Here is a 14,373-nt window from a genome sequence, read left to right as displayed (position 1 = left end):
AAGAAATCAGATGTGGAGACAGGTTAATGAATCTATATACTGGCCTGAATTACCAAATTTGACTTAGTCCAGAGTACTGAGTAGAACACATTTTTAGCTTTGGTAATTAGGAAGCTGATAAAGGCATTTTTTATTCGGATTCTCAATACAGAAAGAGGCAATTCCCAGAAAAACTGTGGGCTGTTATTTTCAAGGAGAAAGGTCTCATAATATTGAACTGGCTTTTAGGAAGTAAGAATTAGTAAGGCTAGGTATCTGCCAGTATGTGCAGTACATAAAGGAAGGAAGGAGTCAAAAAGACATCTGAGTTTTCAGTTAGATTGGTGACAGTCACCGCAGCCTACACATAGCCATAAACTCTTCCTACTCTGGTCCAAGTACAGACGGACCTTTCTTTGCAATGCAATTCTGTCATTCTTTCCATATGGCTGTGGAGTCTTTGTTCACCTGTGGCTTGGTCTGGGACCTTCCTTTGACAAGTCTAATGTGATGGAGTATGGGTCTATTAACAGAGTGGAAGGATCTGGCTTTCTATTTTTAGCCTTGGTCTCCCAGGAGGGGTATGTGATTCCCATGGCAAGGTCTTAAGAGGCTTTTGCTCTTTTGGAGTATTGTCCTGAGACTGCTATGAAAATCAAGTCAGTCTAGTCTACTGGGAGCTGAGAGGCTAGAAGCAGAACTAAGTGGTCCCAGTTAATGGCACTGACTAGGAATTAAGTAGCTTTGGGTTCTTAGTTAAATTAACCGACTAGCTCACACATTGTACACTGGAGGGAACTGCTCACCAAAGTATAGTTAAATTGTTTAAAACATTGATTGGGTGGGCAGGGAAGGTATTTACAAAGCCATTGTCTATTGAATACAAGATTGTTTGAAAACATTACTCCTTTTGTAACATTTAGTAGTGGTAACAAATTCAAATGACCGTGATGGGAGGAAAAAGGAAACAACTCACGTATCTGCACCAGTATAGAAAGTTTAAAAGTATCAGATGTCTCAAAATAACATTATATTGCAATGAAACACGCTAAGAATCCATCTTTTGGATAAAGTAAGAAAAGCAGAGACAATGTTTGCAAACTAGTAGATCTATGAAAAACAAAGTAATTAGAGCTACGGTATAATCTTAACTTTCCAAAATCTTGAACAAATCACTTAAATACCCTTAGTACAAGACGTGTAAAATATGGGAGGAAAACTTCCATAGAGTTTACCAAAATACAGTTGTTTCATAAGTACCTAAGTAAGTCAAAACTAGGTTTTCTCCTTCAGAGATTTAGAACCTATGCATTCAAAACCATTTGTCTGGACCAAAACCAAGATGATGTCCCTTTAAGGTTTAGGAGTCTTGTCGTAAGCAGTGGCAATTTCATTCACTCGTGTCTCATTAAAAGAAACGCCACTCTTTTCTAAATATTACTGACTTTATGTATCCACTGCGTTCTTGAAAAATCGATTTCAGCTGCCTGGATCGAGGACCATCGCCTCTAGAGCTCCGGCCGGAATTCTGCCACGTTTCATTCCGGATGGAAGCGGCGGCTGAGGCAGGCCGTTCCACGGGCCGCTCCCAGGCGTAGCCGCGGGTTTGCCCTTCCACATCCACGCCCTCCGACCGGCCTTGTAGCAGCCACAGAGGCGGTCCACACTCACCGCTTGAAACGCAGTCGCCAGCAGCAAGCGCAGCCCCAGAGCGGGCCGCAGCCAGCCAACCTGCCCGGCCGCCATCCCTGCGCTCTGCCGTCAATCTTCAGGTGTCCGAGGACCCCTGTGCCGGGGACGTCCACTGCACTGCCTGATGCGAAACCCGCCGCAAAAGGCCACTGCTACAACCCTATTTTCCCACAGAGACGAGTGTTCGTTAGACGACCACAGGAGCCTGAAAGTGATCGATTATTAAACAATCCTCAGGTTCTTTTAGAGATTCAAATCAGGCATTTTCCTAAACTCCTCACACCGGGACTTCTTATTCACGACATTACAGCGGCCATCCACGAAGCCCCAGCTTGTCCATTACTTAGCCCCGCCTCCTTCTCCGAATTTACCCAATCGAGCAACGCCTTGCTTGAGTCCTTTGGCGAGGAACCCAACCGTAAATCGAACCGAAAGGGCCAGAAGCGGCCGCTCTTCGGACCAATGAACGCCACTATACGGGAAGGAAGGGGGTGGAGCCTCTGGTTGCCAGGCAGCGTGCGTAAAGGCGTGCGCGTGGTGGGTGAGGGGGAGGGGAAGGGGGCGGGCCGAGGGCGGCGCAGCCGCAGCCGCAGCGCCACTGGAGGAGCGCGCGGCCGCGAGCGACCAAGGGAGGGAAAGGGAGGAAACGAGGGAAGAGGGCGTGCGGCCGCGGGGTCCCGAAGTCAGGCGGCAGCGGCCGGAGGGCTCCAGGGCCGTCGAGTGAGCCGGGGAGAAGCGAGCACCGGGCGGCCGGCGCTGGCTCCCGCAGGCGGGAGACCGGAGAGGAGGAGGGGGTCGCTGCGGCGCGGCAGTCCACGCAGCTCCCGGGTCGGGGTCTCCTCCCGGCGCTTCGGTCGCCCTCGGGGCCCCGCTCCCCGCCCCCCGCGGTATGTCTTGATAGCGAGCGGCGGGTTTCATGGGGCTCCTCAGGATTATGATGCCGCCCAAGTTGCAGCTGCTGGCGGTGGTGGCCTTCGCGGTGGCGATGCTCTTCTTGGAGAACCAGATCCAGAAGCTGGAGGAGTCCCGGGCGAAGCTAGGTGAGGCAGCCGAGCGGTGCGCCAGGGCCGGACTGGCGGGTGGGCATTGCCGGGTATGGCAAGTGGGCTTCCGCAGGGGGCCTCGGAGAGTCCCGAGAGCTGGGACACAGGCACGTGGAGCTCCCGCCACCGGGGAGGGAAGCTGGGCTGGCGAGCTGCACGCGCGAGGTCTCTGGCCAGAGGGCTGCCCCGTCGACCCTCCACGGAGAGAGGGGGACCCAAGTCTGCATGGAGCTGGTGCGGCTGGAGGACACGAATGCTCACTCTCTCATCTCTTCCGAGTCGTTCTGGAAAGCCCCAGTCATGTGTGGCGATGGGGACTGGAATTTGAATTAGGAGCACCTGGGCACAGGATCCTTTGGGGATGGTGGTCGCGGGGAGATTCATCGACGGGGAGAGATATAGGCAGAAATGGAAGGAGACTCCGGGAATGACAGGGAGTGAAAGCAGCTCACTGTCGTGAGTGGCAGGCATGCCTGAGCCTAGGGCGGTAAGGGACCTTAGAACTGACAGCTTAGGTAGGCTGGCCGTATGGGACATCGGAGCGGATGAAAAGCTCTGATGGTGCTAAAACGAGAGGTATGGGGACCGAAGTTCCTTACGAGTGGCGCTAAACTGGTTGATTTGGGCTTCAGGTCCTAAGTGTAGGTAGGCTGATTGCATGTACAAGGGCAGGTTGTATGTTCGGAATAACAGGGTTTAGCTTGGGAAAGGAAAAGAATGGGGAGAGACAACCATATGGGTATCTTAAAGCGTTTCTCTCAGTCCCGGAATGGGAAAGGGTGCTTGAAACACAAAATTGGGACTGCCAACTTGTTCACCAGCAGTCGAGAGCGCGGATAGCCGGTGCTTCCGGATAGTGGAGAACTTTGGTGTTTGGAAGTGCTCTGGAAACAGAGACTTAATGATTGACGCGTTCTGATTTAAAAATGTACATGGCACTTGAGAATCAGCTCAGAGGATGTATTTGAATATGGGAAGCAGCTTTTGTCTACATCTTGACCCTAGGCTGTTTCTTAAACACTATTTAAAGTTTCCCTGAGGAACAGCTAGATGCAGCTTGTGGGTGTGGATTAATTTTCAAGAAAAGAAGTAAAATATTTTTATATATAGTAGATATGTCCAAGTTTTGGTCGATTTTACAGAAGCCCTGAACACATTTTAAAGAATAGTGGTATAAAAAGAAAGTATCATTTGATTGATGTCCAGCTCAGTGTGAAAGAGAAGCCAAAGGTATTTCAAGCCCTCATTTCTAGAGTAAAATTTGAAGAACTGTTAATTTATGTACTAGATATAAAAAGGTTTTGTATGCTAGGAATTACTCACTTTAATGTTGAGGGTTGACCACTCTCTACTTTCGCCTTATGCATGGCTCTTCTGCACAGCATTTATAGTCATAGTCCGGCCTCATTCATGATCCAGTCTTACAAGAATAAAACTGACTCATCCTACAGTAAATTAAAAAAAAAAAAAGTTGTTAAAGTGAACATTTGTATTTATTATTTCTTTATTGGCTTTTGGAATTCTCTAGATGTAGAGGCTAAACATGGTTAAAATTGTTGATTGTCCTCCATGCCCAACATTTTTTTCTGCAGTGTTTGAAAGTTGTTTCTAGAACCACCTGAATAATTATAAAGGAAGTCACCTGAGGATGTAGAACACCACAGGTAGAACCACGTGCATCCTCATGGTTTTCATTCAAGGAAAACAATGCTCTGTCAGGAGTAAGTGCATCAAAATGAGTGACTATGAGGGAGACAGCAGATATGCACCAGAATAGATAATTTTGAGAAATAATTGAAGACTGACCGTGTGGGCCAGGCCTGGAGTTCCAGGACTCTAAAAGCTGACACTAGAGGATGGGGAGTTCAGTACCAGATATGCTGCCACACAGCACTCTCCTGCCTTACAGAAAAAAAATAGCTCTCAAATGTAAAATTACCCAGAGATTCCAGCACGACATAATACAAGTTTATTTTAGCTCATTAGCCTTCTGATTAGATTTCTAAATATTTTTTATTTTTAAAAGACACAGGTGTCTGTGTTGTTTTGCCCAGGCTGGATCAGTTTTCCTGGCCTCGAGTGTTCTTCCTTCCTCATCCTTGAAATAAACTGTAAATGCCCTCCACCTTGCCTCCTTCCCACTCCCATCCCTTTAAAAAACAACCCTGGCTTCAAAGGCAGTAGTAGTGTTGAAAGAGACAATGGCCACCATCTGGACTCCTTCGGAAAGAGAAAAGGGTCAGGCTGTGACCAGATAACTTTCCTCTGTGAGATTCTTATCTAATCTTCCAAGAATACCAGAGAGAACTCATTTTCAGATGCAGAATAATCCTTAAGTTATATAATTTCCCCAAGACTGTATCACTAGTAAGTGGTGGAGTCAGAATTGGAACTCAGGTCTGTTTGCTTCCTAATCGAGGACTCCTGTAATTACACCAAGCAGTTTGAGATTTTCTGCTGACATTATACTGCAGTTGAGATGTTTGAATAGCATTTATAAATTGTATTATTGATGCAGACATTGCTGAGAATGAATATCATTCTGAGAAAACTCGATTTCTGACACAAAGGAATCGGTTTAATGTCTTGGCCTTTGCTTATATCCATGTAATGAGCATAATTATATTACTCAACAGAATGGACTTTAGCGAGTTCGTGCTACTGAGAAAGAGAGCCTTTGCTTGTTGGCTGTAATTGTAAGATGCAACATTAAAAAGCATTTTTATTTTGGCACTGGAAGGCGATTGAACAGTTTACCCTTAAAAATAGTTTTTATAGTTTATTTTTTTCTGCTGTAGGAGATTTCAAAGGGTTGTTATGTCTGTTAATGGCTGTAATGCAACCTGGTTAAAGTCAATGATATTCTGATGGTGAGACCTATCTCTAATAAAGCAATAGGTGTATTCAAAATTAAGGCAGTTACTGGCCTCTTGGGAAATTATCTAAATAGGAATGACTAAAGCTTCCAATATTAGTTTTCTACTTTATAGTTTTTTTAAAGGAAATATTCCTGCAGCTTATTGTTGTGTATTATCTTACAACTTGATTTTGTTTCATTTAATATTATAAAGCTTTTCCATGTCATATGTGACATGTTCTGACTTATTCTAATAGCCATATAAGTCAATTTGTCTCCCACCCCCAACTTTTAAGGCTTGTTGTTTATTTTCCTGTTATTATAGACAATGTTGCATGTATCTTTATGTGTCTCTGTTTACCCACTGATGTTATTTTGAGTAGGGGGTTGTCTGGGTCAATGGAAACGTGTTCCTTACTAATGCTTCCCCCAGGTTAAGGTACGCTATATTGCCAGAACACACAAGCACTACAAGTGCTCAGGGTTCAATTTTTGCCTCTCTGAGGCTGTGAATGGTATTGAATCAACTATATTTTCTTAGGTTTTAGTTAAGCTTTTTATGCTGTTTATGGCCTTTTACTTTACTACTTTTCATTTGGATAATTTACTACTTTTTAGTTATTTGGGCTTTTCAATATTAATGTAAATAATTCATCTGTTCCTTATATCTGCTTTTTTGTAATCAGCTGTGGTATATTTTGCTTATACAGAAAGGTTAAGTTTTACACAGATCTTAACAATTTAGTCAAGTAGTTTTTATGTTAAGACTGCTGAACCAAAATAGTGTATGTTCTCTATACTTGAATAAAAAACGTTTAGTTTTATATTTTCCCCTTAAGCCATATATTTATGTACAGAGATTTACTATAATGCCTTCTGATAAATAATCATTTATGGCAAATGTATTAATAAATAATCTGTATTTACTTATGTAAATTATGTTATTCATATGCTAAAGTTTTGTATTCTCTTAGTTCAGTTGGTTTTGTATTCCAGTCTTTTTCACAAACATGAAATTCTTTAGACTTCAGGAACATATGTGTATGTGTTATATATACATACACACACACATATATACACACACACACACATATACATCAAGATATGTGAATTTTCTAAAAGTATGTAGTAGCTCTCATCAGATTTATAAGGGGTGATGTGATTCTCTATACTAGTTTAAAAATAAATCACCAATATTTAATAGTTTAAGCAACCCTAGTCAGAACTTTTGAAAACCATGAGCGTCCAGGTTGACTCTTGGGTGCTGACCCACTGCTGTAAAAACACCACAGATCACATCCCAGTGCATCCACACTGGAAGCTTAAGCTCAGCTCTAGGCGATCACTTAAGGTACATAGGAAACCGTAAGGAATTTCAGGTAGAGATACCTCTGTAAACATTCCTAAGTCAGAGAAATACTTAAGGTTCTGAGTTTGTGTTTCAGCCTGTAGATATTTCCTGGTAAATAAAGTAAGCATAGTTCTTATAATAGTGTTGACTACGTTTGGCTCATTGTTGACATGTACAAGATAAGCACCTTAGTTATGAAGAACCTTCTCTGGGAAGTTACACTTGGAATTCTGAAAATTTATTTCTAATTTTCTGGCTAGATGGCTGTGTTCAAGATGGTGTGGGCGTAGATTGTATACTTAATTTTCTAACACATGAAAGGACAGAAGTGAAGATTAACTTAGCAGTGATTCAACTGTAGATGTTAGACATTGCTGTTTATAAGGGACAGCTAGGACTCTCAAGAACGTGCCTGCTGCTGCTGCTGCTGCTGACTGTTCAATGATAGGACAGTGTCATAAAAGCTGCTTTTCCTTCGTCATGGTCTTCTTTTCTACTGGGCATAAATACTTTAAATGTGTATGTCAGTCACACATTCATGAAGCCACTGAGTTTATGAATATGTTAGGATATGATCTTTTAAATGAGGAACATAGTTTCACATAAATTATGAAGTGCTTCCATTGGTGAAAGTTGTTGCACCATTTTCTCAAAACTCTACCAAAGAACTAATTCCAGGGCCACCGCTGAGACTGCTGTTTGGGATTTGATAGTTTTTGAGAAATGCTTGAAACTGTGCAGATGCCACCTGTAGGCAGATGGAGTAGCAGCTACTGTAGAGAGGTCTTGGTCTTTGGGTTAGCAGGGAAACAGGAAATTTTAGAAATGCTGGTTTGACACATCACTTACTGAATCTTGCTTGGGATGGCCGGAGATGTAGAGACATCACTTGAACTAGCTGATTGTGAGATAATTCCAGGAGCTTTGTTTCTCTTCCCAGTAAGCTTCCTAATAGTTCTTTTTAACATTTAGTAAAATCAGGTTGATAATATTCAAACACTATTCTCTAGAAAGCACTTCAAAAGAGTGGATGTTCAGAAGAATTGACAGGGTTCACAATAGCTTCATTATTTATTGTTTGCTCTCTTCACCTACAAGTGCATGCAGTCAGTGTCCTCTCTCTGCCTGTTATCTACATGTCCGTGCTCTGGTTGGGTCATGTGTGCATCTGATCCTGTCCTCCCCTGTCTCAGGACACAGTTCTAGAGGTCTTCTGTTGTATTGTCATAATCATGCACTGCCCCCCCCTTCTGGATTCTTCGTAAACATATTTCTCTCCAAGTTCAAAAGAGACCACCAAGCTGACCCTCTTTCCATAACCCTGCTCCACTTCTTTAGAACTGAATGTTGTCCTTTGTCTTCATTTTAGTGTGTCAACAGAATTGGATACAACTTATCACTTCTTCATAGGCATTGTTTATTGGGACCCAAGACACACACTGTTAGCTGTGTGTGGGTCCTCCATTTCTGTTTCTGGTACCCCCTTTCTTCCTAACTACTTAGTTTTGAGAGCTTTCTAATTCTCTCTCAGCTGGTGACAATTTATAAATACAATTATATGTTGACAATTTATAAATGCAGTGATGTTTCTAGCTCAGATCTATTTTCTAAGCATTAGACTTACATAATTCAGCTGCATTGACATTTTAATGGAAGGGGGCTTAACAGACTTTTCAAATTCATTATCACCAGAACAGATCATATGATCTTTCTGACCCTATGTCATCCAAACTCATTTTCTTTCATTCTCATTTTGACAACAGTCCCACCCCTTAAGATTCTAAGGCTTCCTGTGACTTTTTCTGTTACTCGGCATCTAATGCATCAGAAATAGCATCAACTTCACTTCAGAGTATTTGTAGACTGGGCCTGATATCTGTCACTTTACCGTTTCTGCTCTATGTAAAGATGCTGCTGTCTCTTCTTTGGATCACTGCTGTGTTTTCACTCATCTCTGCTTTTACATTTGGCTTCCCTGGCTCAGTACAACATAAATAAATGAGTCAGAGCTTTACTTTGGAAAGGCAGGGTCTCATGTAACCCAGGCCAGCCTCAAATTCATTATGTAGCCAGATCTCAGGGTAGCCTTGAACTTGTACCCCTCCTGCTCCCACGAGGAACTGCAGAGTCCTCGGGGATCAGATAATCAAACCTAGGGCTTCCTATGATCAAGGCAGGCTACCAACTGAGTACATCCCCAGCCTGAATTAAATCTTGTCATGCAGAACAGGAAAAGATATTCGCAAAGCATACATCTGATAAGAGGTTAATGTCTAAGATGTTTAAGTTACTCAGCTCAGGAGTAAGAAATAATCAGATTTAAGTGATCTGAAAGACATTTCTCAGAAAATTACCAATTCTTATATGCAAGAACACTCAGTATTTATTATTAGTTGCCAGGGAGATATGACATGAGATACTATCCACATCCCTTAGAAAGGCTGTTAATGGAAAGCTGGAAAACAAAGGTGCTGGGAAATTGTGGAGAAAGGAAACCCTTTACATTGGTGATGGAAATGTGAATTAATATAGTCAGTGTAGAAACTGGGGTGGTGGCTCATCAAAGAATGAAAACAGGAATTGCCTCGTAATCCAGTCAGTCCACTACTGCTTCTAAGTCTAGAAAATGAAATCAGTATGTCAAAAAGTTGTCTGCATCGTCATGGTTATTGCAGAATACTTACAACAGCAGAAACATACAGTCAACCTTAGGGTCCATGGATGGATGAATAAAAAGAAAAATTGTCACACATGCACAATTGAATGCTACTTAGCCACAGAAGAAAACAGGCCTGGAGCTTACTCCTGCATACAGGAGGAAATTAGCTTAGGTTGGATAAACCAAGCACAGAAAGCAAGTACTGCTTAATCTCAAGTATGTGTGGAATCTGAGAAAGTTGAACTCAAGAAAAGCAGAGGGTGGGTTGGAGGTTACCAGGGACTGGAATTTGAGGGGTAGGATATATTTAAAGTAGGAAGAATACGTTCAGAAATCTATTCACAACGTGGTGACTATATTAGTTACCTTGCCTGTTGTGGTAGAAGCAACTTAGGGGAAAGTTCTGTGTTAGCTCACAGTCTGAGGCACGGTCCATCATGGCACCGGGTCATGGTGGTAGCTGGAGGCAGCTGATCACATCCACAGCCAGGAAACAGTCATGGATGCTGGATTCTTCAGGAATAGTATTCCTCACAGTTATGGACCTAGTCTAGATGGTCACCCACAGGTAGCTCACAAACTAGCATAAGCTAGATGACCCTTCAGGTAAAGGGTAATTTTATCTAGATGATCTCTCATCTGATATCTAGAGGTTTGTCTCCTGGTGATTCTAGATCCTGTCAAGATGACAGTATTAATAACCCTGTGACTGTAGTGAATGGCAGTGTATTGTATACTTACAGATTTGTTAATAAGTAGGGCATAACAGAAAACAAATGTAAAGTATGGCATGTGATTTAGTAGCTTGATTTAGGATTTTACAATGCTTTAAACAGTAAATATAGAGTTGCATTTATCAATTTAAACTGTACTGTAGACCTCTGGTGTGTTAGTGCATATCTGTGGTCCCGTTTACTCACGATGCTGACACAGGAGCCTTACTTAAGATGACTTTAAGGCCAGCATGGGCGGAACAGTGAAACTCTTACTCAACATACAGAACCAGTGTGTTTTCAAAGAAAATAATAATCTTTCTTGGTGTTTCAAGTGAGTGCAAGAAAGTTTATTCTGTTGTAAGGCAGTGTGTGCTTTACGGGTCTGGTCTTCAGTGCTCTTCAGACCTCTTGGCTTGTATTTTTCTTCCTGCTTAATTTGTGCTGTCAGATTTTGAATTCTATTGTGATTGTGGATTACTGTCTCTTCTTTCAGTTTATGTTTTGCTTAATATATTTTGAGGTACTGTGGTGAGGTGGGTAAATGGCTAAGGATTATGTCTTTGTAGCTAGCCGTTTTCAGTATGAGGTAACTCCATCCTTGTTAATATTCTTTGTTCTGAGACAAGGGTATGTGTTGGAGAAGCAATTCCCAGAGCAACAGCATTGGGAGGTAGTTCCCTCCTGCTACCCCTTCACCAGGATGGCTCCTGGATTTTGAGTTTCCTAGACTTAACAGGTTTGAGGAAGTAAAATTCCCTTTAGAGATTATCCAATCTCAGGTGTTTTATTATAACAACACAAATTGTTCCAAGTTGCTTTGTGTGATGTCAATGTAGATGTTTTTCTTTAGATGGGTGTCAGTATGGTGAGTTTCCTGTCTTGTTAGTGGAAGCCAGAGGATGCCATGGGATGTCTGTATCATTTACTTCTCCACAGTTTTTAAATCTTTCTTTTCATATGTAGTGTTGAGCCTGTGTATTCATATTTGCGTGTGTGTGTGTGTGTGTGTGTGCACATTTGTGTACAGGTGCATGTTTAGGTTATGTGCATGATCATGTGGGTGCCCAAGGTTAATATTAAGAACCTGCCCTTCTTTTGAGTCAGGCTCTCTTAGTCCTAAGGCTCCCAGATTCAGCTGGTTTTACTACCTTACACTCAAAATACCCCTTTTTTTTCACTTTTGAAGGCTGGAATTACAGGTGGACTGTGGTGTCTACTCAGGATTTCTGTGGGTTCTGGTGATCTGAACTCTGGTCTTCTTGCTTGAGCCATTCCCTGTGCCTCCACCTTAGTGGAGATCTTTTAGAGATAGGATTTGTAGTAGTCAAGGTTCTCTAGAGGAACAGAACTGACAGGAAGTGTACACACACACACACACACACACACACACACACACACACACAGTATGTATATACATGTATCAAAAAGGGATTTATTAGAGTGACTTGCAGGCTGTGGTCTCACTACTGCAACAATGGCTGACCCCGATGGAAAGGTTCTGCCTGTCTTCCTTCTCATTTCTGGGCACTTCAGGTGTCCTGGGATTCAGACTTCATGCTTTACTCTTCAGTAAGCACTTTACTCTTAAATCTTGGATACTAAAGATTTGTTATAGGCAGCATATAGTTGAATTTTGCATCTAATTTACAGTATCTGTAAGTGGAATGCTTAAAGCATTTGATTCTGATGTAAGCCTTGTTGTTGCCTTTAAATCTCTGAATTGCCTTTGGTTTCTTTTTCCATCTGTTCTTTTACTTTTTCTGCTTTAGTAAAAGCTGAAAGCCTGTCTTTTTTCTCATTGGATGAGACACAAACATGGCTTTTGCATGTGACTGTGGTTTCTTTATGAATTATGGTGTATAGTATGTACCAGAACTTCTGTTAAAATTGTTATGCATCCGAAGTACATTGTTATTTTTGCTGAAGTAACTGATTATCTTTTATGAAGATGCACACATTCTTTAAGCATTTAAGTTTTACCTGTGTATTTGGTGTTCTTGGTGTTTCTGATCCCTTTGTGTTCGTGCAGATTTTCATTTCTCTTTCATCCTGTGAGATTTCTATATCGTTACTTAACCAAAGAATCTGGTCTGAATTCTTTTCATTTTTGTATGTCTGTAAGAGCATTTACTGCCTTAATGTTTGAAAACATTTTTGCTGAGTAAGAGGTCAGTGTTAATATGTTTTGTCAGAGCTTTGAAGATTTGGTTCCATAGTCTCTGCTATGATTTGTATTTCTGAATGTAATACTTGCTTTCTCTTGCTGGTGGCCTGTGTGGTCTTTCACTTGATTTTAAGTGATTTGGTTATAATTGCCCTTGCTGCCGCTTCCTGTGGTTCAGGTATGAAATGTTCTCCCCTAGCTCATGTGTTGAGGGCTTGTACCCAGTGCTGTGTTTAGAGGTGTGACTTCTGGGGAGTGGTAAGATTGTGAGTACTCTACCAGACAAGCAGAGTAGCTGATCCGCTGACAGTTCCATGTTTGATGAACATACTGGGAGGTGGTGGGACCTGGGACATGAAGCTTCTTGGGAAGTGTACACTGTGGGGTCGTGAGTTAGTGTGGCTCGAGAGGCTGACCTTGCTCTGCTTATTCCTCTGTGCCTCTGTTCCATGGCTACTGTGAGGTGCACAGCCTTGCTCTCCTTTGCCTGCACTTTGATGTGCTTCAGTCCGGGCCCAAAAGGTGGAGTCAGCTAGCCATGGCCTTCAACCTCTAAAGCCTGAGCCAGAATAGTTGTCTCTTCTAATTTGTTTCTCAGATGTTTTCACAAGGATGCAAAGTTGACTAAGACCCTTGGGGTTTCTGGGATCTTTTGGACCTATGGATTTATAGTTGTTACTGTGTTTGCAGTTAGGGTTGTTATTCTTGACATCCCTTTTCTGTGCTGTCTTCCTTCTCCTTTTCAGAAATGCATATGCATGTTAGGTTGCATGGACTTCTCCAGAGCTCAGTGATGTCTGCTCATTTCCCCAGGCTTTTTAATATTTGTCCTTTTAAACTGCTTTGGTATTGTCTTCAGTTTGGAAATCCCCATTTCTGTATTGTATAATCAGCCTTTAACCCCAGTCAGCACACCCTCTCTACCAATTCTAGTGGTTCAGTTCGGATGTTTATTAAATAATTTTTTGTTTATATCCTTAAGATGTGCTCACTTTCCTTTAACAAATGGAACTTTGTTATAATTCTTTGATATCCTTGTTTATTAAATCCTGCCTTGTCATTTCTGAGTTACTATTTATGGATTGGTATTTCTGTTTCTTATGACTAAGACTTTCTTACCTCTATACAAATTATTCTGATGATTTTTAACTGGGAGCCAGGCATTGTAAACTATATTTTGTTATATATTGTATATTTCCATATTTTTGTAAATATTCTTAAGTTGCATTTTGGGACATGTTCAAGTTACCTAGAAACAACTGATTTTTTTTTGTTTGTTTGTTTTGTTTCTGTGAGGGGTTACTGTAGCTTTTAATCTACAGCTGACTGTGCTCTGAGCTCAGTATCTTTGTCATAGCACTCCATGATGTTGTGTATTGCAGGTTTCCCGAGTAGCCCACAGGAGCCTCAGTGTAGACTAAAGTTACTTACACTGTTCCACCTTCTGCTCATTCTGAAGCTGTGTCTTCTTTAGAACTCCCCCTGAATTCCCAACCTGGCTCTACCCTCCCTCCATTCTTCTTTATCCCCCACTTCTTTAGCCTGAAAATTCACTTTCATAGGAATGGTTTGCCACAAAGCAGCTCATGCTTTTACCTAGATGGCTTTCCTGTGTACCTGTAGACGAAAAGAATGGGACCACTGGAATCTAGGATGATAAAAAGGAAGAAGCCTGGGGCAGGAGGTCACCTGTAAGTCAGTGTCAGACTCCTGCGACCCATCCCAGTCAGCTTCCGTAGGTGTGGTAAGTCCAGTCCTTGAACACTGTGTTTGGCGAGCTTCTTTAGACTGACTTGTGAGGAAGCTTCCGGACAGAAAGATCAAAGGAAGGCATCCTCTGCTCTCCCTTTTGTTTATCTTTATGTTTCAGATAAACAGCCTGCTAATACAGACCAGTGGCCTAGTTTGGACT

General features: G+C 42.1%; 2 protein-coding genes across 4 annotated transcripts in view; one reads left to right on the top strand and one right to left on the bottom strand.

Moving 5' to 3' along the window:
* Nucleotides 1–1,882, bottom strand: part of SELENOF (selenoprotein F) — a 33,982-nt gene extending 32,100 nt beyond the window's left edge. Inside the window, exon 1 of one of the 2 annotated variants that reach the window (XM_080916339.1) lies at nucleotides 1,651–1,882. In XM_080916339.1, the coding sequence (XP_080772465.1) occupies nucleotides 1,651–1,725 (75 nt within the window). In that variant the 5' untranslated portion in view covers nucleotides 1,726–1,882. The remainder of the gene's footprint in view (nucleotides 1–1,650) is intronic. The other variant, XM_080916338.1, reaches the window with a different exon arrangement.
* A 446-nt stretch (nucleotides 1,883–2,328) lies between these two features.
* HS2ST1 (heparan sulfate 2-O-sulfotransferase 1) overlaps nucleotides 2,329–14,373 on the top strand; it is a 133,919-nt gene continuing 121,874 nt past the window's right edge. For both annotated transcript variants that reach the window (XM_080915798.1, XM_080915797.1), the window contains exon 1: nucleotides 2,329–2,711. In XM_080915798.1, the coding sequence (XP_080771924.1) occupies nucleotides 2,588–2,711 (124 nt within the window). In that variant the 5' untranslated portion in view covers nucleotides 2,329–2,587. The remainder of the gene's footprint in view (nucleotides 2,712–14,373) is intronic.

Source organism: Micromys minutus (genome assembly GCF_963924665.1).
Source record: "Micromys minutus genome assembly, chromosome: 4".
Classification (NCBI taxonomy): Eukaryota; Metazoa; Chordata; class Mammalia; order Rodentia; family Muridae; genus Micromys; species Micromys minutus.
The sequence above is the reverse complement of the archived record's forward strand: the minus strand, read 5'-3'. Positions and strand labels throughout refer to the sequence as shown.